Here is a 22638-nt window from a genome sequence, read left to right as displayed (position 1 = left end):
TACATTTAATGAACAAGCCTGCCTGTCTCACATCAGCCAGTCCATTTAAAGAGTCAGTAAGAACTTTGGACCCTATACCAATACCCACCTCTGAAGGAAGAGAATGTGGGAGGGGCAGATTTTGTGGTAAAAAAAATTGCCTTGAGTGTCAGGAAACTTGGATTATAGTTCTGCCTCTACCACTAAATAGCTTTGTGAGGGGCACCTGGCTGGCTTAGTCAGAAGAGCATGGGACTATCTGTCTCAGGGTCATGAGTTTGAGCCCCACATTAGGTGTAGAGATTATTTAAAAACAAAAACCAAAAAACCTTTAAAATAAATAAAATGTCCTCTTCCTTGGGGAAAAAATAACTTTGTGGCTTTGGACAAGTCAGGTATGTGCTTAGGCTTCAACGTCACCGTGGACTGAGACTGCATTAGAGAACCTGTGAAATCTTTTTCAGGTGTAACCTTCTATGTGGCTTTTCCCCCTATTGCATTCCTATTTAGCCTGGAGGGAAAGGCAAAGCTGAATAGCTTCAACAGTATGACTTTGAGGGGCACCTGGGTGGCTCCTGGGATCAGGCCCTGCATCAGTCTTCCCGCTCAGGGGGAAGTCTGCTTCTCCTGCTCCCCTTGCCCCTCTCCACTGCTCATGCTCTCTCTCTCATACTCTCTCTCAAATAAATAAATAAAATCTTTTTTAAAAAGTATGATATTGAACTGCGTATTGAGGGGTGACTGGGTGGCTCAGTCAGTTAAACATCTGCCTTTGACTTAGGTCCTGGGATCGAGCCCCACATTGGGCTGCCTGTCTCCCTCTGCTTGTCCCCTCCACTTGTGCTCTCTCACTCTCTCTCTCAAATAAATAAAAATAAAATCTTAAAAAAAAAAAAAAAAGAACTGCATATATCAAGAGTGCTGGCTTCCAGAGAGATTACATTAAGAGTTAAGAGTGTGGAGTGTGGAGTGTGGAGTTAAGAGTCCTTCATTCCAGTGTTTGGGTACTGGGTTAGTATAAATTACTTAAGCTCAATTTCCTCATCTGTAAAACAGGAATACTAATACTTAGTCATAATGTTAGTGAGAGGATTAAATGAGCTAATACATATTAAAACACTCAGAACTAGTAGGTCCTCAGTACTTACCTCTCTGGGTAATTACCTCTCTGTAATTTTATTTTTTTGGTCCAATCAGAGACTAGGACTAAATTATTTCCAAGGTGTTTCTATTTCTGTCTTTCAATCTCTATCTTTTCATTTGTAATAGAAATGTGTGTTTTAGTAATTTGGCCAGTTTTGAATTTAATAGCTCAGTTATCCCTCCCATGTGCACAGAGTAGTTTCCCAGAAAGATCTCCAAGTCTGAACTACTCCCATAGCATAGGACGATCAGGGCCGGTGACTAAGATATAAGAGTTGTACAGTTTCAATCCGAAAACCCTTGCTCCTGTACTTCCACTCCTGATAACATGAAAAACTACATCTGTAGATATCTAGGTCCCAGGCCACATGACAGTCCTAGGAGTCATCATTATTCCCATATTGATAAAGTGCAGCAGCCACTTGGACCCCAAGATATTTGTCTTACATCACATTCACCCATAGGTGATAATTTGGTTAAATATGAATATACTGCATGCCATAGATTTCTAATATCATGTTTCTTTTTTTTTTTAAGATTTAATTAATTTATTTGACAGAGAGAGAACACACAAGCAGGAGGAGCGGCAGGCAGAGGGAGAAGGAGAAGCAGGCTTCCCACTGAGCAGGGAGCCCGATGTGGGGCTTGATCCCAGGACCCTGAGATCATGACCTGAGCGGAAGGCAGATGTTTAACCAACTGAGCCACCCAGGCGCCCTCTAGCATCATGTTTCTTTCTTTCTTGTTTTTTTAAAAGATTTTATTTACTTATTTGACAGAGAGAGACAGCCAGCAAGAAAGGGAACACAAGCAGGGGGAGTGGGAGAGGAAAAAGCAGGCTTCCAGCGGAGAAGCCCGATGTGGGGCTCGATCCCAGGACTCCAGGATCATGCCCTGAGCCGAAGGCAGACACTCAATGACTGAGCTACCCAGGCACCCCTAGCATCGTGTTTCTTATTGATGAAGAGTTCAGCACTGCTTTCAAGCCCAAAGACTTGATCACAACGATTCTTCAATCCTACATTTGACAGTCTTCTTCCTGGATCACTTCTGGGATCAATTCTATATCAGTCAGCAGACAAAAACCACACCGGTTACTTGAGAAGAGATAATTTAATATAAATAATTGTTAACTAAGTGTAAAGATGTTAAGTAACTAACTGCAAGGGTAAAATGAAAACTTGAAAGACTCATGGGGTAGCAACTGCAGGAAGCAGTTACAATCCCTCCAGCTAAGAGAACAAAAGACAATGATTAGAATTATTATTAAAACTAGAGAAGGGGACTTTATTAACAATTCTTTATATTAAATTGTCTCTTCAAGTAATTGGTGTGGTTTCTGTCTCCTGACTGTACTATGACCGAACAGTGGTTGTGCCAATTTATACTCTCACCAGCAACATATGAAAGTTGGGATTGCTACATGTCTTTGCCAAAACTTGGTGTTTTTCATCTTTTTCGTTTTGACTATGTTGCTGGGCTTCAAGTGCTGTATTGCATTGTGGTTTTTAATTTGCATTTTCTTCATGGGGAATGAAGTGAAGCACGTCTCCATTTGTTTATTAGTTATTTGGATCTCATCTTTTTGTGAATTATCTGTTCAAGTTTTTTGCCCATTTTTTCTATTGGGTTGCTGCCTTTTTCCTACTGATTTGTGAGAGCTATTTGTGTATTTTGGACATGAATTCATGTCAATATCGTCGCAGCTCTCTGTCAATATGCCTAGGCAGCATTATCAGTACAGATGTTCTTCCTTTGATTAAATGGCCCTAGGGACTGAATTACCTCAACAAACATTAAGAACAGTGGAATGGAGGCACTATAACTTTCTCTATTGTGAGAAGAAAGGAATATCTATTTCACTTATGTATTTATTCATTGATCCACAAATCCCTTTGAACATATGATTTTAGACCATTAATTATGAGCAAGGATCTATGCCAAGTATGTGAATTTGCTTCTTTCTGAAGTATTAGAACTCAGCTTGGGAAATTACGCATATTGTCATTGTAATAACATAAGAATCTTGCAGTAAATTAAAAAAAATTCTTCCGGGATCCAGGACATTTTTGAAAACTGAACAACTCATAGCCACTAACTACCTGAGGTCAGTGAACATCAATACTGAATACTTTTTGAAAAAGTGAATATCAATACTAAATACTGAAAAAGTCCTGTGCAAATGTTAAAAATGCCTTCTAGATTTTGTTAAGACTCCCGTTTTTATTCATTCATTCATTCATTCACTCAAATCAAATATTTGTTAAGCATGTATTACAGAAAAACATTAAATGGAAACTAATTTATTAGATCTGCTTTTCTTCCACACACTCATCCTGGATCGTTTCAACCACTCCTATGGCTTTATTTACCAACTATCTATATGCTGATGACCCCTATATTTATTTCTACAGTCTATTCATCAGGCTCAAATAACCAACTATCCAATGAGTATTGTTGCTTAGATGTCTCAAGGCACCTGTCATACAATATTTTCTTTTCCTTTCGTTTCTTTTCTTTTTTCTTATTTATTTATTTATTTATTTATTTATTTATTTTAGAGGGAGAGAGCATGTGCAGGTGCACACGTGTGTTGGGGAGCGGTTGAGGGAGGGAATCCCCCAGACTCCCTGCTGCGTGCTAAGCCTGATGTCTGCCTGGATCCCATGACCCATGAAATTATGACCCAAGCCAAACCAAAAGGCAGGTGCTCAACTGACTGAGCCACCCAGGCACCCCTGTCATACATTTTCAAAACTGAGCTCATCATCTTCCCCCAACAAATCTTTTCTGTGTTTCCTCTTTCAGTGTACAGCACCAACATCCACCCAAGTTGCCCACGTGAGACAGTTAGAAATCTCCCTTGATAGCTTACTCTCTTTCATTTCTCCCACCCCCAAATATCCTATCAATTACCAATACCTTTTAATTCAACTTCTCACATACAATCTCTCTCAAATTAGTCTATATTTTCCCATGGCCAATACTGTAAGCCATATTGCTGGCATTTCTTGCCTAGATCTCCTAATTTATTTTCTTGCCTTTAGTCTCTCTGATCTCCAATCTATTCTCTAATCTCTCCTATTTCTAAAATCCTTTAAGACTTAACCTTTATTCTTTGGATAAAGTCCAAATTCCCTAATATGGTTTATAAGATGCTATGTAACTGATTCCTGCTGCCTCTCTGGTATCATATCTCACTACTCTCTGTCTGTCATTTACTCCCACTAATCTGTCAGATCTCACCAAAGGGATCCCCTGAGATCCCTTCCCAGATCCTCAAAAAATAGGTAAAATGCCCTCCTACAATACTCTCCTATTCCCCTATCTCTTATTATATGATAATACGGTAAGCTTGTGAGGCCAGATCTTTTTGTTTGTTTTCTTGTTTGTTAGCTGTGGTAACTGAGCCAACAAATCAACTGATTTATTGAAATAATGAATGGATTTCTTGGAACTCAGGGATAGCCATTATTATAGTTAGAATACTGTATTACAATAAGTTCATTTATTAAATTTAAGAAATATTTCAGATCCTTTAAGGTAAGGAGATATTTGGGTATAAGTAGTTACAACTAACACACTTGGAATTTTGCATAAGCCAAAGTCCGTCTTACTTATTGAGATGATTTTCATGAGCTATTGTTTGTGATGACCATGTGTTGCAAATTTATTTGCTGGGGCACCTGGAGCTCAGTAGTTAAGCATCTACCTTTGGCTCAGGTCATGATCCTGGGGTTCTGAGATTGAGCCCCGTGTCAGGCTCCCTGCTCGGCTGGAGGCCTGCTTCTTCCTCTCCTGTTCCCCGTCTGCTTGTGTTCCCTCTGTCACTGTCTCATTCTCTGTCAAATAAATAAATAAATAAATAAATAAAATCCTTTAAAAAAATTGTATTTGCCAAGATGGAACAAAGTTTGCAAATTACAGTCCTAAAGAATGCATTCCAGGAAATGACTAACTAGGATTTTACTTTTCAGAGTTGGCCTGCTTACTATTAACCTATATGTAAAATTTGATTTAACAAGATTCATTCGTTTCCCAGGCCTGTTTTTGGGAGAAGGACCCATGTTTGCAAACAGGAAATTGTTTATATTTTTTCATCTTCCAAAACACAAAATTGATAAGACAACAGCAAAAGCCTATTTTAAAAGAATCATCAAATCTTTACAATCTTTTTCAAATCCTCTTAAGTGAGTTCTAGATTATGGGGATTTTAATAATAATTATAAAGTATCATGGGAAATAACCTAAATTAACTCAGGATTCTGAATTAGGACCTTTCACTTGCTATCCTTGGTTTATAATCTAGTGGTATTATGTGAAAATTTCCTCTTCTTAATAATGATCATGATTTGATGGAATAGTCAATAGATCCAATTGCTTCAGGGCCTTAAAGTAGTAGCATCTATAGGTGCTATAAATTTTGCTTAAATTTTAACAAGTCTATTAAATGAGTTATTCTCTCTGATGCTGGAAAAGCCAAAGAGCCCTGTTTCAACCTAATCTATACATCTTAGCAGAGCAAGGCATGAAGGAAGGGCTGCAATATCTTCTTATAATTCTCTGAGATTGAAATTTTCTTTATACTCTGGCAATGAACTAGTTAGAAACTACTTAAATAGAATTGTACCCTACCACACTATGATAGCAAAAAACCTACAATTTTTTCATGTCTTTTTCCTAATTTTGTTGGATGAAGTGATTTATTACGTTGGCAGTATGTTTTAAATTTGTGTTATATTGAGACTCCAAGATAACTCAAAGGATCTTTCAGTACTTCTTTTGAGTGATCTATAAATGTTGGACTGCAAAGTTACGGGAAGAATTGATCCCATTGCAAGGTTAGGATGAGCATTTTAGAAAAAGTAGTACATGATGCAAAAAATGTGAATTTGGGGAAGTTTTTCTTGCATATATTGGATGACACTTAAGAGGCATTCAATATATTTTTCTTGGCTGACTGATCAAATGGATGAATAAATGAATTATCCTCATCCAGGTCTTGTCCCCTCCTCTTATCCCAACTCCCAATTAATAGTAATTATTTTCTGAGTCTCTACCCACATTTTAGATAATTTTGCTCCCAAGTTTTGGCAGCCGGATGGCTTTTATAGTGCCTAATTAAGAATGATTTGTTAATAATTATTATCTCTTTGAGTCATTTTCTTCCCCTTTTCACTCTTTTAAGCTGTTTTTACACTTTCCAAGTCTCATGCTGCTTTTTATTTCTTAAGCTAGCTTTTATTAAATAAAAGAGAATAGGGGCGCTTGGGTGGCGCAGTCGTTAAGCGTCTGCCTTCAGCTCAGGGCGTGATCCCGGCATTCGGGAATCGAGTCCCACATCGGGCTCCTCCGCTATGAGCCTGCTTCTTCCTCTCCCACTCCCCCTGCTTGTGTTCCCTCTCTGCTGGCTGTCCCTGTCACATAAATAAAAAATAAAATCTTAAAAAAAAAAAGAGAACAAAGCCCTTTTTCTCTCCGCCTTTTCATAAATGTGACCCTTTCTGTCATTCTTTCCTTGATCCTTTCCAAATCAGCAGTGGTTGCCATAAGTGACGGCTGAGAGACAAGATGCCAAGTGCAATGGCTAAATTTAAAGAGCAGTATTCGCACCTGTTGTTAACTGGCAATGACCAGTCTCACGCCCACGGCTTCCTCCACTCTCTGCCTCCTACCAAGTGCAACCCACAGCCCAGAGTCTTTATGCGTTCACATATAAATAAATACTGATGAAGACTATATGTATGATATCAAAATGGAGAATGAATATAGCATTTGACACTAAACTTGTTTAGTTTCAGAGGAGCTGAAATTTGGGCAACACTCAGCATAATATAAAGATGAATCTGACCTTGAAGTAGGTAGACTAATGTGGCTAGCTATTTAACACATTTTTGAAGACTTTTAATGGACTATTTCACCCCAGAGTAATTTTGTTAGATCTCCCATACTTTGTGACAATATTTTGGCTATTATCATTGGGAGGGTCCTATTATTTTAAAGGTGGTGTGAAAGAGGCAATCCCAGAAGTCCTTATCATCATCTAAAGAGTTAGCTTAGTTTGCCAGACTGACAACACTAACATGGAAGAGTCCTGTAAGAGAAATATAGAAACATAAATAATTTTGATACAAATTATACTTAGAAGATGAGAGAAGGGTACTGTGGCCCAGCCAACCAGATTAGTCTATTCAAATAGGTCTGATAACCAAGGGAGTGTGGCCGACCTCATTGTCAGATCAGCTCACATCAAGTACCAAAGTACTATGATACAAAGTCAAACAATAAATTATGAGAGTTTAATTTTACCTGGACATTTAATCTCAGAGGAGGCAAAGCTGGTCTTCAAAAGAGTAGAACAGGTGGCTTATAGAGACAGTAGTAGCAGAGTGGAAGGTTGAAATGTCAGGGCATATTCAGAGTATAGGTAGTAGATACCTGGAGATTGCTGAGAGAGGGGAGGACCTTACCAATTTGGATTTTGTTAGAATTCAGTCTTGTCAGAACACGTTCTTATGATTTTTTGGCACCTTTGGGTACTCTGGAATGGTGTTCAGTTCCATCAGAATGTGTTGAGGGGCACCTGGGTGGCTCACTCAGTTAAGTGTCTGCCTTTGGCTTGGGTCATGATCTCAGGGTCTTGGGATCAAGCCCCACTTCAGGCTCCCTGTTCAGTGGAGAGTCTGCTTCTCCCTCTTCCCCAACTCATTCTCTCTCAAATAAATAAGTAAAATCTTAAGAAAAAAAAAAAGAAAGAAAGAATGTGTGTTGAATTCCTATGCTGAATTCCTATGGAGGTGTGGTTTATTTGAGTGCAAAATTAGTGTTCTGCCTCTTTGAGTCACTTCAGGTAGAGGCAAAAGACTTCCTGGCTCCAAAGGTCTAGTAACTAGCAAAGGCTGTAGGAAGCCGCAACCAATCCAATACAAAAGGGACAGCACTAATGTTTGCTGCCAACCTCTCAGATCTTAAGAAACATGAACAAAGACAGTCCTATTTGAACAAGCCCTGCCCTTCTCAACTCAATGTTTTCCTGGTGTTCTGCTCTTGATAGAAGAAAACTTGCAGATTGGAAAGAATGTTAGATTATAGGGTCGCCGAGTTACAAAATGAATGTGGAGTCAGTCATTCCTTGGAGGCCAGGGCATGGGGCTCCCGCCACACAAAAATTTTAAGAGGTCATATGTAAATACTTCTATGTAAATTATGTATGTACAGTATGTACATAATCCAGTGTAAGGCTACAGTCTATATTAGAGTAAAGGGGATAGGGGTGCCTCAGTGGCTCAGTTGGTTGGGCGGCTGCCTTTGGCTTGAGTCATGGTCTCAGGGTCCTGGGATCAAGCCTCACATTGGGCTCCCTGCTGAGCAGAGAGGCTGTTTTCTCCCTTTCCTCCCTGTTTGTGCTCTCTCTCGCTGTCTCTCTCTCTCTCTCTCTCAAATAAATAAATAAAATCTGTTTTTAAAAAAAGGTTTAGAGTAAAGGGGATGGGAATATTGGGGGAAGAAAAGGAGAGAAATAAAGATGAGGAAGGAAAAAATGTGTGTTCAATGAAGTGAGACTAGATGTGGATATAGACAGGAAGTGATATGTGGTGGGGTTTATGAGGAGTTCAACCCTTCTTGGCTACACTTACTAGAAATACGTCTGGTCCAGGAAAGCTGAAAAAAAGCCCAACATAACAGATTACAGAAACAAAGAAGTCATGGGAAAGTGAGTGGTGGTGATGGCATGATGGCTGCAGATGGGAAGGGGTAGAGAAATGGGAATAATGACATCTGGGAAGATAGTGAACCCCAAATAGCCAGAAAACAGATCTAGGCTGTGATTTATGATATGATAAATATTTGAAGGTAAAACCCTTTCTTTTTGCTCTCCTTCTTCATACACTTTTTTCCTGTTCTTTAAAAATTGCTGATCTCACTTGCATAGTAATTCACACCATCTGTGAACCATGAAACACAGCCCCCAGACCTCTAAGCAGATCCCTGTCATGGTTTCTTGCCCATGTCAATGAACTGTGTGCATCACCTATCCTGGCTATTCTGGAATGCTTTTAGATAAATCCTCCATTGAGTTGAGTCATAATTGGGAGCTGACTTCAGTGTACATTTTAGTAGGGAGCCTAGTTAGGGTTTCATGCTCCAGGAAATCTGTTCTGATTAGTTTTAGCTAAAAAAAGATCAACCTGTTTTAAGGATTGGCACAGAAAACAACTCTGTGGCCATGTAGATTTCAGTGACCATGTTTTTATAATGATAAAAATAACATGCAGATGGGAAAATGTTAAACCATTCAATAGAGTAGCTACCCCTCAAAAGTCTCCAGAGTTAACATGTTTCTTGTTTGTTTTTCCAGAAGTCACTATGTACCTGAAATACATATATAACATATAAAAATATGTATCAGTAACTTTTATATATATAAATAACTTTTAAAAGGCTCATCTGTATTAGATGATTACTTTTTAAAAATTACGTATTTATTGACTTGTCAGAGAGAGAGCACAAACAAAGGGAGCGGCAGCCAGAGGGAGAAGCAGGCTCCCCGCTGAGCAAGGGGCCAGATGCAGGACTCCATCCCAGGACCCTGGGATCATGACCTGAGCCGAAGGCAGATGCTTAAACACCTGAGCCACCCAGGTGTCCCACATTATTACTTTTTTAAAGTATAGATGGAATAATTCATTTTGTTAATGGTTGTATAATATTCTGTTATAGGGTTAGTCTCTTATTAACAAATTCCCTATTACAAAACATTTAGGTTTTCTTCAATTTTTTTATTTCAAAAGTTTATTTTTGTGCTTACTTTGCTATCTTTTATAAAAGTATTACCTCCAGAGTGATCAGTGCAGTGTCTGGCATAGTAGGTACTCAATGAATATTAATTCCCTTTCCCTTCATATGTAATTTATTATTTATTTTTTAGGAATGAGGATACTTTCTGTTAAGCCATCTACACTTTCTTAATATGGGACCTGGCCAACCAACTGAGGTGAGATATATCCTTTGCAGCTATGGAAAAGATTTTATCTGTGAGGAGGTAATTGACATTTGTATAATTTCTAGCCCGCGATTATTAGAACTCAATTTAGAACTCAAATTACACAACCTACCTGGGGTGCATCAGTGGTTTTATCTTGGTAGATAAAAGATGACACCTTTAGTAAATAAGAAGGAAGCTTTTGGTAATCCCTCTAGTTTCAGGTTTATACAGTTTTTAAAAAGCCCTATTTATTGTGGTTCTTTTGCAAATGCACAGGACTAAATCTCATACCTGCAGGATGCATGTCTAATTTCTGTATTTGGAAAAAATAGGAGAAAGACAATTCTAGTAGAACTTCTCAAAGTATAAGATGGAGATGGAGGGACAATCCTGATTTGTAGGCAGATATGGCAAAGGCAGAAAATAAAAACAAAAGTAAAATTCATGGTAATCCTAGTAAGAAGGAGGAAATGGCACAGCATTGGTAAATACATAACATGCAGATGGGATAAATATAGATGGGCAGAAAATGATTGTAAGTGAAATTGTTCCAGGAATGTCACAGATTTCCAGCTAGGGGGGATTAGTGTGTGCAGCTGTTGAATGGGGGTGCTCATCTCATTGTTGAGCTCTCAGGTTCCACTTGTTGGGCAATAAATGCCTTTTGGGTGAGTGGTGTGATATTCTCACCTGGAGAAGCCAATCATTTTACTGTTCTGGGGTGGGGTGGAAGGATTAAAAAAACCAAAAGCTCCATTTCATTATTTAACAATTCTTGGCTAAGCATATACCATTTCAGTTAAACTTTAAAAAATATTATTAGAACAAGTGATACAATAAAATTGTATGTAGTGTATTTTTGTTTGTTTCAACTTGATCACCTAAGGCTACACTACCAAGATGTTTTCCAAAATTTAGAGTAATGCTTTAAAATTTTTATTTATTTATTTATCTGAGAGAGCAAGCACGAGCAGGGGTGGGGAGACGCAGAGGGAAAGGGAGAAGACTCACCACCTAATAGGGAGCCTGATGCAGGCTTTCCGGGCTCAACCCCACGACCCTGGGATCATTTCCCCAGCGGAAGGCAGACGCTTAACGGACTGAGCCACACAGGCGCCCTTAGAGTAATACTTTTAGCTGCTTACCAAACTGTTCTCCTGCTTCAGATTTTAAAAGATGTGAGGACTAACCAGCTTATAATAACAGCAAGGAAATCCTCTTCTAAGAAAATACTTTTTTTCACAGTCTTTAATGAGCTTTCTTTATGATCTTGTTTCTTGGGGGAAAGAAGTATTTTTCAAGAGGAAGTGATCAAGGATTATTCCAAAGTGTATCCTAGTGGCTAGTTTATTTAAATTATGAAAATTCATTAAAATAACCTTTATACGACTTTTATTACATTACCAACACGTTCTGTTTCCATAGTTTAATAAGCACACACAGGGTCAAAGATAGTAAGAAAATTATTATTCCTTCTGAAGAGTGTAAGAGTATCAGTCTAAAAGGTGCTGTAAAAATGAATTGAGTATTTGAAATGTATGTAGGTCTGTTAATTCACCCTGATGGCGTGTACTCATTCTGGGACTTTGATATCATAAGCATTCTACCCCTCCTACATTATGCTACATGTCACGGTCATTAGATCGCCCTTTGATGTAGGGTTAATTTCAGCATATCCAAATACCATCAGTTATGAATGATAACTATGGGCGTGTCATTGAGAGTTCTAGCATCCTTAGTTTAATGATTACTAATTTGGTACATATTTTGCCAACTTAGAACACTCACAAAGTACAAAGCTTAGCACAAATATCTGTTTCTCCAGTTACCCTTATCATAGCTCTATCCTTGGTGAAGATTAGACGAATCGAGTATGCCATCTCTACTGCTGCTATTCTGAGGGGCTCGGGTGCCAATTACCGGTTCCTTAGAATTTGCCCGTAATTGACTATGTCCCACAATAGGTAACTCTGGAAGTGACAGGCAGCCTCAAGTGTGGTTCTCCCGCCTGTCGATTGGGCCTTGCAGGAAGCTCCGCCTCATCAACTCAGCCAAGGGCGGCAGTTGGTCCGGCGTCGGTGAGTGGCGGGTCTTAGCTCCGCCCCGGCCGTCCGCTGCGCTGCCTGGGTCGGCGCCGTTTCCAGTTGAGAGATGGCGGCCGCCGCAGGTAGATCGCTCCTGCTGCTCCTCTCCTCCCGGGGCGGCGGCGGGGGCGCCGGCGGCTGCGGAGCGCTGACTGCCGGCTGCTTCCCCGGGCTGGGCGTAAGCCGCCACCGGCAGCAGCAGCACCACCGGACGGTGAGCTAGCGCGCCCGGCGGCTCCGGGGAGGGCGGGGCGGCGCTGGCGTGTGGGAGCCGCCGGCGGGCAGGCCGCCGGGGCAGCGGGCGAGTTACCTCAACTCGCGGCCGCTCCCGAGCTTGCCGGGCACCGAGTAGCCGCCGTGCCCTTCAGGCGCCTGCGGCGGCGACCAGGAAGGGAGGGAGGGCGGAGGAAGCCGAGTGGAGGAGGAGGAGGGGCGATGGCGGGGATGTTCCCGCAGGACCCGGGGCACCAGGGCGGGGAAGGGACGGGACTTGAACCTCTCACTGACTCGCCCCCGATCTCGGTCCCTCCCTCCTTTTTTTTTTTTTTTCTAACAGCTCTGCCCCATCGCTCGCGAACTGAGCCCCGTGCAAGTTGTCCCCTTTCCCTCCTCCTCCGGGCGGGTTGGGGTGTCCTGAGTTGCCGCGGCTGCCTAGGGTATGTGTCAGGAGAGTGGCAGTGCCATGCTTCTGGGCACTGTCTCCGGAGAGCAGCCCAGGACCCCAGCGGGGCCGCTCCCTCGTCCTCTCTCGGCCCTGTGGGAACGGGCAAGAGGGATAATCAAACTTTATCCCCCTCCGTGACTTCTGCGTGTGTGGGCACGGGGAAGAGCCCCCTCGCGATGGATGCTGCATTGCTTCAGGAGGCAAGCTCCATCCCCTCAGGTCCTTAAAGGTCCTCGGTGGTCGTTTTGGAGGACTGGTTTATCAGCTTGTTCACGCGTGCCTGAAGAAGGAAGGGTGGGCAGCAGGCGGAGGGGAAGTGAATAAGGCAAGTTGTTCACAGAGGCAGGGATTTGGTGGTTGAATTAACCAGTTATTGCTGGATTTCATTGGCTGGCGACGAAGGAGAGTTTCTGTTTGAACAGCCTTGGGATGTATTTGTGAGTGATCGTGAGTTCTTTTTTCATTTGCAAGAGATCAACTTGGCATGGAGTTCTTGACCTAACAAGTCAGCGGGTTCTTTTTCCTTGGACTTTCTAGACCCATTTGTGTTGGTCTCTGGCCAACTGTGAGCGAAAGAGTGTAGATTTTGTTTCCTAGGGCTAAGTTGTATAGTGTGGTAATGAGGGAATCACTGCAGACGGCCTGATAGAAGAAAGTAGTACCTTCAGATCTCCGCAAATACATCCACCTGTCTTATTCTGATCGCATAGCTCTTGAGAGGAAGCTGAACTGGAGGTTTTCAGAGAGGATACCCCAAGACTGTTGATGACATGAAATTGTATGAAAGAGCTATGAAAAGAACTAATGCTCTGTAAATGCAAGATGATATTATTAGTCACACGTATGGATCCTATCCTCATTCTTGTGAAGAAAATTTGTACTTCATATTTGGCATACTGACATATTGCTTTGCTGAAGCTTTTGGGTGAGAGCCGAGCTTTTCCACAGTTCAGTTTAGATTTGCATGTTTCATAGCCTCCATTTATGTGTTTTGTTTTCCTAAAAACATAAAGCCATCCAAAAATCTGATGGCATTCCCCTCTCTCTCAAACTATTTAAAGACTTACCAAGTTGTCTTTATCCCTGTATTTTGCTAATACATCTTTTGACTTTGCACAGTTTGTTTTTAAGGCTATTTGGGTGTGGTATTCATTTAGCATTTTTAAATTTGTGCCTTGTATATTTTCCACTATGCGAATCTGTCAGGCTGTGAGTGTCTTCCTTGTGTGGGTACTTCATGAAAGTGTTCTTCTGTGCTATTCTGGGGTGGGTAAAAGTGATGTGCTGAATTTATAACTGAAAGCACAGTTAAAGTGAAGTGTTATTTCTGAAGGGCTGAGGTGTTATCATGGGAATGTTGACTTGTAAATGAACTTAGAATTGTACGATTTTGAAAAAAGTTGTACCTGATTATTGAAAATATATGAACAGGTTTTTTTTTCTTTTTCTACGATTGCTCTGAAGGCATCCTGTATATAGCTGTCTCCATCTGTTATTCTGTGATTCCTCACAAGACTCAGTTTGAAAGGTATCTCTTCGAGATTTAACTCTTGACATTTTACGCCTGAAATTGAGGCTCAGAAAGGGGAGGGACTTGGCCAGGATTACACAGCTAATATGCAACAGTTTTAGGATTCCCACCCACCCTAGATATTCTGACCCCCTTATCGTGTTCTTTTCATTCTAAAGTACAATTGCTCCTTCATAATATTCTCCTCCTTTTCAAAACTACTGTTAGGAAAGTATTGGTATTTTAAAGTCCCATGAATGGGAATTCTCCTGTAAGTAGATGTTGTTGGAGGCAGAGTTGTTGAATGAGGCAAATATGGGAACAAACAACTTGCTCTTATAAAGGTCCCTGAGTGACACTAAGGTTGAATCTTGCATAGGACACATTCTGTGCATGTGCAGCAGATGGCACTCTGCATTGGACTAGATCACAAACCCAGCTTGTGCCACTTTTGTTCTGCTGTAGTAGGTACAGTAAATTAGAGCCAGGGGGACATAACCAATTATGGTGCTCGTTAATTTTTTGCTTGAGATGCACGCGTTTTGAAATCTTTTCCAAGTTCACAGAATGAGTCCAAAGCAATACAGTTCAGCTCATTGGTAAATGTGGTTTCGAAGTTATAAGACATAACTTGTCCCTTCCCCACCTTCCTCATTAGAAGATCATACAACTGAGTAAATAGAAATAAAGGTGCAGGGGCTTATTCAATATTTTTAGCACCATCTAGCGTAATTTTTCCTTTCTTGTGTGAAGAGCCTGCTATTGCTCCTCAGCTTGTGACTGTAACAAAGACTGATGTAAAATATTTGTTGCATGCCTTTCTGTGTGGTTAGTGAAGGTGGCTGCTATTTTCAAGGATGATACTTTGAGGGGAAACTGCCTTTCATCGTGAGCTGGGTAATTGCTTTGCTAAATCAAACTGTCTCACCTCTGATTATGAAAGCCTGACTGTTAACATTTCCTAGTGGTCAACAGCTATGCTGAATTACTAAATCTCTTGCTTAAGCGTGCCATTGGACTGTTATAGTTTGTGGCCGCCCCTCTCTATTTTACACATTATAGTTCTTTGGCAGTGATAGCATTTCAGTTAAACTTGAGAATTTTAACTGAGGTTATATTACCTGACACAGAGGCAAGTCCCAGTTCTTTAATTGGGTTTCTCATGGTCTGGCCCGTCTTACTTAGCCAGATCCATCCCAGCACAAATACTCCACTGTACTTAAGCCAATGTTCTGTATATCTATACTAAATGTTTATGTAGTTCTTGCAACTGAATTTCAGTCTTAATCACTCCTCTAACCTCGAAGGTCCATTTTAGGTAAGAGACTGTGACCTATGACTCCTCTTTGATGCTAACCTCCTCACTTCACAGATGAGGAAACAGACCTAATGGCAACTGAGGGAAGTGACTTATTAGGTGATGTGTGTGGTTTATGACATCTGAGATTAAAATTCTTTAAATGGAGGTGGATTCAAGATGTTCTAGTCAGAATCTTAATTTGTGTGATTCCTGGCTCTTAATCCCCTTCTGTTCTATTCTGTCCTGTCTAAATTCTGATAGGATTTATTATTAGCAGGACACAGATTGATACTGACTTGTCTTGTTATCTAAATATTTCATTTGTGGGTACCTCATCTTACAGGAGAGGTAGGACAGTATTGCTTTTTTGTCTCTCATAGACTCCAACACAGTGCTAGGTATATAGGTGACACTCAAACATGCATTAATTGAATATGTACCTTTTTGTCTGCTTGCCAGTGAGAAGGTATGCTCATCCACTCCCCGAGCACCCTGTCCCCAGTTTGACTTGTTTAATGGTCTGTTACTTGAGTACCCATATTTGGGTAGTTGCTTTAACTTTGGTATTGCCAGTACGGTCTTTGATTGTATATTATACTTCTTTATGGTAGTATACCCATAGAGTGGGTACCTTTGGATTAGCTCTGTGGTGGTACTTGCTTTCTGCCCAAAGCCCAGCAAAAGTATGATTAATAGAAATATATGATTGAATCAGGTTCTAGAGTTTTTTTAGTCTACTACAATACTAAGATTTTGATAGTTCTGGATAAATATTTAGAACAGACCTTTAAAATTTACTTTTATTATTATTGTTATTTTCTGTTGAAATATAGTTGACACACAATGTTACATTAGTTCCAAGAGCAGACTTGTTTTTAAGGAAGCAACCATCCTTTTTTTTTTTTTTTTAACGATTTTATTTATTTATTTGAGAGAGAGAAAGAGTGAGAGAGAGCATGAGTGGGGGGCGGAGGCAGAGGGAGAGGGAAAGCAGACTCCCCCCCCCTCAGATTTATAAATTTGGATTTATTCAACAGATTCTGATTATTTGAACTTCTCTAAGTCCCAGGGGGTTCTATTTTATGCTTTATGGAGCTCTACTCCAAGAGGAAATCTAAGTAGAGAATGCAGCATCAAGAATGGTGTATATCAAAGATAACAAAAAAGATCATTTTTGGTTTTGGGGCTACCTCATGTTTGAAATCCAGAGTGGTCATGGTCTTCTGCAATAGCACTTCATTGATACCATTATCTGAATAACTGCAGAGATGTTGCTTTCATTTTTTTTTTTTTTAAAGATTTATTTACTTACTTGAGAGAGAAAGAGAGTATGAGATAGGGGAGGGGCAGAGGGAGAGGGAGAGGGAGAGGGAGAGGGAATGGGAATCCTTAAAGACTCCCTGCTGAGCACGGAGCCTGACCTGGGGCTCTATCCCAGGACCCTGAGATCATGACCTGAGCCTAAATCAAGAGCTGGACACTTAACCGACTAAGCCACGCAGGCACCCCTTATTGCTTTTTTATATTCTTTGTGCCTCTGTGGGTTTTCTTAAAAATTACTGTTTTTTTTTTTTTTTTTTATGATTAAGGACAACACTACCTTTTAAGATCTTGAGATAATCACTTAAGGGAATCCTCTATTTGACTGATTAATGCTCATGGATATTTTACAACTACTGGAATAACATGTTATTAGGAAAACTAAGATGTTACCATGGAGGACATGTACTTAAAAGAATTGTAGACTTGAGATCTCAAAAAGACTGTAGGTTAAGGAACTAGTGCAAGAGTGGTGAAAGGACTTTAACCTTGGCAGCCCAGCAAGTTACTAAGAGCTGAAAATGGCTCCCCCATCTGCTGGCTTTTACATTCAATTCTTTTCCTACGAAATTACACAATTGTGTGTTTTGTTTTAAAAACTGTTAAGCAGAGCTGGGTTTTAAAAAGTGAATTGGGGCTATATTCTTTCAGTAAGTGCCTAAACTCAAACCCAGTATTGAATAATTACTCCATGATTTAGGTCAAGCTTGATGACACATGTTAAAAAAAAAAAACACAACAAAAACTAGTCCTGTGCATGTTGAATATGCAAGAGAAACTGTCCATTTAATTATTTAACTGCAATTTGTTAAATGCTTGCAGTGAGAAAGCCTGTGTAACATGAAAATTGACTTCAAGCAAAGTAATTTTAGTAAGTTTAGTGAATTATTAACCCATAAACTGTGTATGGGCTTGAATCTTTATATATATATATATATTTATTTTTAAAGATTTTATTTATTAGAAAGCACAGTGGAGGGAGGGGGAAGGGGAGAGGGAGAAGGAGAGGCAGACTCCCCACTGAGCAGGGAGCCTCATGTGCGGCTTGATCCCAGGTCCGTGGGATGATGACCTGAGCTTAAGGCAGCTGTTTTACCAACTGAGCCACTAGGCACTCCGAATCTTTTATTTTGATAAAAATATAACTTGGTAAATTATATCACCAGCTGGGCCTAATAACATGCTAAAACTGAACTTTTTCTAATGCGGTTCTGGAAAAAAACAGAAAATATGACATTGCATTTTGACATCTCTCTTAAAAATAAGAGCCTTTTCCAATGGTTCTTTAAGGACATTGATAGTGTTTATTAATCAAAAGAGTGGGGTGTTTACCTCTTATACCTTGTTACTGAAGTTTTCAGTTTTTACTATTTATCATTTATTCTTTGGGGAGCATTTGTAATAATCACCAAAGAATTGCTGAGGAATCCATGTGTATGAGGCTATCCAGAGGATATTCTCCTGTGTAGTCTTAAACTTTACTGCCTTATAGATTACAAGATTCTTTAGACTTCTTTTTTTGCCTTCTAAGAGAGGCAACGTTGTACTTCTTATCTACAGTACGTGGTGTTACAGGATGTTTAAGAGTATTAATATCCCCTTTAAACTTTAGAGAAAGTTAATGTGACTGATTTTTTTGTGAACAGGAGAGTTAATAGGTTAGCTTGAACTGCCTGACCTGTATGTAGAGGAGTAGATATAGAAGGAAGCATCTAAGATCTGAGGGTATTGTTTTACCTCATTTAATTCTCACCATAACCCTATGAGAGCCATTATTATCCCAGTTTTATAGATGAGGACATTGAGGATGAGGTAGGCTCATTTCTTCTTAAGTGTCATAAACTGTTTTAATGCTGAGGATACAGCAGTGGACACATGTTTTGGAGGTGAGATTTAAGTCTAGGTCTGGCGCTGTGTCAGTGTGAGGCCTCCTTCCCTTCTGTCTTCTCCTCAGCCATGTTTCTTTCTCAAGCATCTCCTGCAGTTTTCTTCCAAGAGATCTCACCACCTTTCTGACTACATTTCTGAAATCTCTTTCTCCATCCTCTCCTCCAGGTATTAGGTAATAAGGGTCTAAGGTATTGCTAACTTAGGATCTTTGTAATTTAGCTAAGGATTCTAGAAAGTCCCACCCATTATCAAGCATTGCTTCTATAGCACATTTATAACGTTGTCTAGCGTACTCCACAACAACTCTTCAGGCGAAAAACTACCCCCATTGTACAGATGAGAAAATGAAGACCTAGTAAGAGTAAGTAACCTGGAGCCATTCAGAAAATATCTATTGAACTACTGTTTATAACACGCTGTGCTGGGAAAGAGAGATGCCTCTGAGGTGGTCCAAAGAGGTCACAGTTTGGCCAGGAGACACCGACAAGCAAGACTGTAACTGGTTATGCTTTTCTTCACCCCTTACAGGGGTTCAGTAGGGGCATTTAGACCTACTCAAAACAATTGGGGAAGGCTTCACAAGGGAGGCCTCACTTAAGCTGAAACAGGTGGAAATATAATGTGTGGGGGACTGGAAAGGTGTAGTTCACATTCTAGAGAGCATCACCATCTGACATGACAGTCTGAGGGAGGAAGATGTATTTGAGAAATAGCCAGTAGTTTGTTATAACTGGAGTATGAGCAAGAATAGGCAGAGGTTAGGCTGGACAGTAGTAGTGATACCAGTAATAATTAATATTAAGTGCACCATGTGTTATGCACTTTACATAGGTAATCTCATTTAATTCTTGTGACACCCTGTGGTTAGGTACTGTTACTATCCTCCTTTTATAGGTAGTGAAACTGAGTTATCTTAGATCTCTGGATTTGCCCAGGATCACAGCTGGTGAGTGACAGTCAGTAAATGACTTGCTCAGGATCACACAGCTGCGACTGGTCTACCTGGCAAATAAACCCAAGGGGTCTGGCTCCAGCGCCTATGTCTTAACTACTGTGCTGTGGTGAGTGAATCAGACTGTGAAGGGACTTGTGAAGGAGTTGGAATTTTATTATGTAGGTCAGTCGTTTTTTTTTTTTTTTTTTAACTCAACCCACAGTAGAAATACATTTTATATCATGACCCAGAATGTGCATGTGTGCGTAAAAGTAGGAAAAGTTTCACGAAACAGTATTTTTACTATGTATGAGGCATACATAGTTTCTGTGCTGTTTTCCTGAAGAAATACTGGTGGGGACCCATTTAAATTGATGCTACGATTTAAGCCATGGTTTGGAAAAATACTGCTGGTCAATAGGTGAGTGTCTGAAGAATTTCAATGAGGTGAATCACATGATCAGTTTGTGCTTTTTGTTAGGTTACAATAGCAGCTGTGTGAAGGCTGAATTGGAGAGAATGGGACCAGAAAAGCCAAGAGGCCAATAAGGGACATCTTAATGGACCAGGCAAAAGATGCCTGAATGAGGACAGTAGCATTGGGGCTAGAGAAAAGGAATAGAGAGAAGGCAGATTTAGGAAATAGAATTGATAGAACTTGATGATTGGATGTGGACTATCACTCAGCTGGTACTGGGTAGAAAGGTAATTCATTTCAAGGACTGTCTGATTCTGTTAATACTCAGGTGCTGAAACTTTGTTTCTGGACCTTCTCTGTGTGTTTCTCTTTACAGTCATGTTAAATATGTTTCATTGTTGTGACTGTTGTACCTCTACTTTTGTATATAAAAATGTGCTGACTTGGTTTAATGATTTTTAAATTTGTATATCAGATGCCCACCTTATCCTCATTTTCCTGCCCTCCTCCCCAACCCATACCATCAGAATCTGAAAGATTTGCATACCAGTATGGGAAAAGTTTACAAAAGCATGATGAGCATTCAATAAATCTTTGTTGAAAGTGTGTGTTCTGTGTATTATACTCTTCCAAAGCAGAAACTCTTCACATTACATTAATTAGAGGAATATTTTTGAGCAATTTCCTTTGACTTTGTTCTCGACTTCAATTTTCCACTTTTGTAATATTTGTTTACCTTTAGGGAATATTGAGCATTGTATGTTTGGTGGTCTTTTATATTTAAAACAAACATCTAGCTATTCTTAAGCATGAAACCTTTTCTTAGTAAAATTTTAGCAACCTTCCTTTTCACATTAGAAATGAAGATACGAGATTCCTACTGCTTCTGCCCCCCCAGTTCCTCAAGAGAAGTATAAAAAATAAAACCACATAATAATCGAGAACGAGTTATATGGAATGATTCCCTAGTATTTTAATTGATTTACTGGATTGCTTTATTTAGAAAGCATATGTTCTTTGGTCTTCTAGGTGTACAAAGGTAAGTATTTATTTGATACCTATGACAATTTTTTATTTGTTTTTAAAAAATATTTTATTAGACAGTGCATGCAGGGGTGCATGAGTGAGCAGGAGAGGGGCAGAGGAAGAGGGAGAGAGAGAATCTCAAGCAGACTGTGTGCTGAGCTCCATCCCACAATCCCGAGATCATGACCTGAACTGAAATCAAGAGTTAGCCAATTAACCATCTGAGCCACGCAGGCACACCAGCTATGACAATTTTTAGAGTCATTACAATATCCGCTTTGCCAGAAGAGATAGTATTTGTCATGTAGTGAGCCTTTTGAAATCTGTGGGAGCAAAGGATTGTTGTATCATCACAGAATTTTATATTAGTTTTCTGAGGTAATTAGATAAAAAAAGAGATGGAAGTGGTGTGTGTGTGTGTTTCAGTCACCAAAATAAAAGTAAGTAATTGAAGAGCGTTAGGTGCCATATGATATAACAGGAGTCTGGGTTCTGTTCATTCCTTTTCTGTTAACTTGCTATTTGACCTTGGGCAAGTGACTTACCTCTTTGGTCTTAATGTTTTGGTCAGTTAAATAAGGATGCTTAATCAGGTGAGCCTAATTCTAGGACATATATCATATTCATATTGTACTTTATAAGTAATTTTTATGTTATTTCATGGTGGTGGGCTTGTATAAAATCACAAACCCAAGTATAATATATTTGCTTATTCTCAAAAGGGTCGAGGGCTTGAAGTGAAGAAAAATAGCTTCCATTTCCTTTTCAGGACAGTTTGCATAATTACTTCTGACATCTTGATAGATAATTTACCCTGCATTCCTCTTAAACAGTTCATTATGCCTTAGTCCCATCTTTCTCTTTTGTCTTCTTTTTCCGATCCAAATTACTGAGGGTATGAGGGAAGAGGTGAAGATATGTTGGGGAATCCGGAGAGTTGGAGAGATGGGGGAGGGAAGGAAAGAAGCAGTTAATGTTGTAGTGCTGAGGTAAGATGGACTGTTCTTCCCCCCACCCCAGAGATTTTTATTTTTTTGTGAGAAAGAGAAAGAGCACAAGCAGGGGAACGGGCAGGTAGAGGGAGAAACAGGCTCCCTGCTGAGCAAGGAGCCCAGGTTCCTGGGATCATGACCGGAGCGGATGGCAGACACTTAACCAACTGAGCCACCCAGAAGCCCCAAGATGGACTGTTCTAGTAATTTGTTAATTCTGAGTTGTGGCTTGCCAGTCTGAAACAGAAAATGTTTCTGTTTTCCTTTTTAATTACACTACAGGAATTCTGAGTGTGAATACCTCAGTTGATAAGTTGCCCGTAGTAGTCTATTCTCCCAAACTCTGTGAACTGAGCCTAATACAGTGTCAATAACACTCAGCCAGTGTTGGA

The 22638-nt window shown here is 40.0% G+C and overlaps 1 protein-coding gene across 2 annotated transcripts in view; it reads left to right on the top strand.

Annotated features, from left to right (window-relative positions):
• Window positions 1-12216: 12216 nt before the first annotated feature.
• MCU (mitochondrial calcium uniporter) overlaps window positions 12217-22638 on the top strand; it is a 190872-nt gene continuing 180450 nt past the window's right edge. Inside the window, exon 1 of one of the 2 annotated variants that reach the window (XM_040623922.1) lies at window positions 12217-12406. In XM_040623922.1, coding sequence (XP_040479856.1) covers window positions 12260-12406 — 147 coding nt within the window. In that variant the 5' untranslated portion in view covers window positions 12217-12259. The remainder of the gene's footprint in view (window positions 12407-22638) is intronic. The other variant, XM_040623923.1, reaches the window with a different exon arrangement.

Source organism: Ursus maritimus, unplaced genomic scaffold (assembly GCF_017311325.1).
Source record: "Ursus maritimus isolate PB19 unplaced genomic scaffold, ASM1731132v1 scaffold_7, whole genome shotgun sequence".
NCBI lineage: Eukaryota > Metazoa > Chordata > Mammalia > Carnivora > Ursidae > Ursus > Ursus maritimus.
Note: the sequence above shows the minus strand (reverse complement) of the source record. Positions and strands in the feature narration are given on the sequence as shown.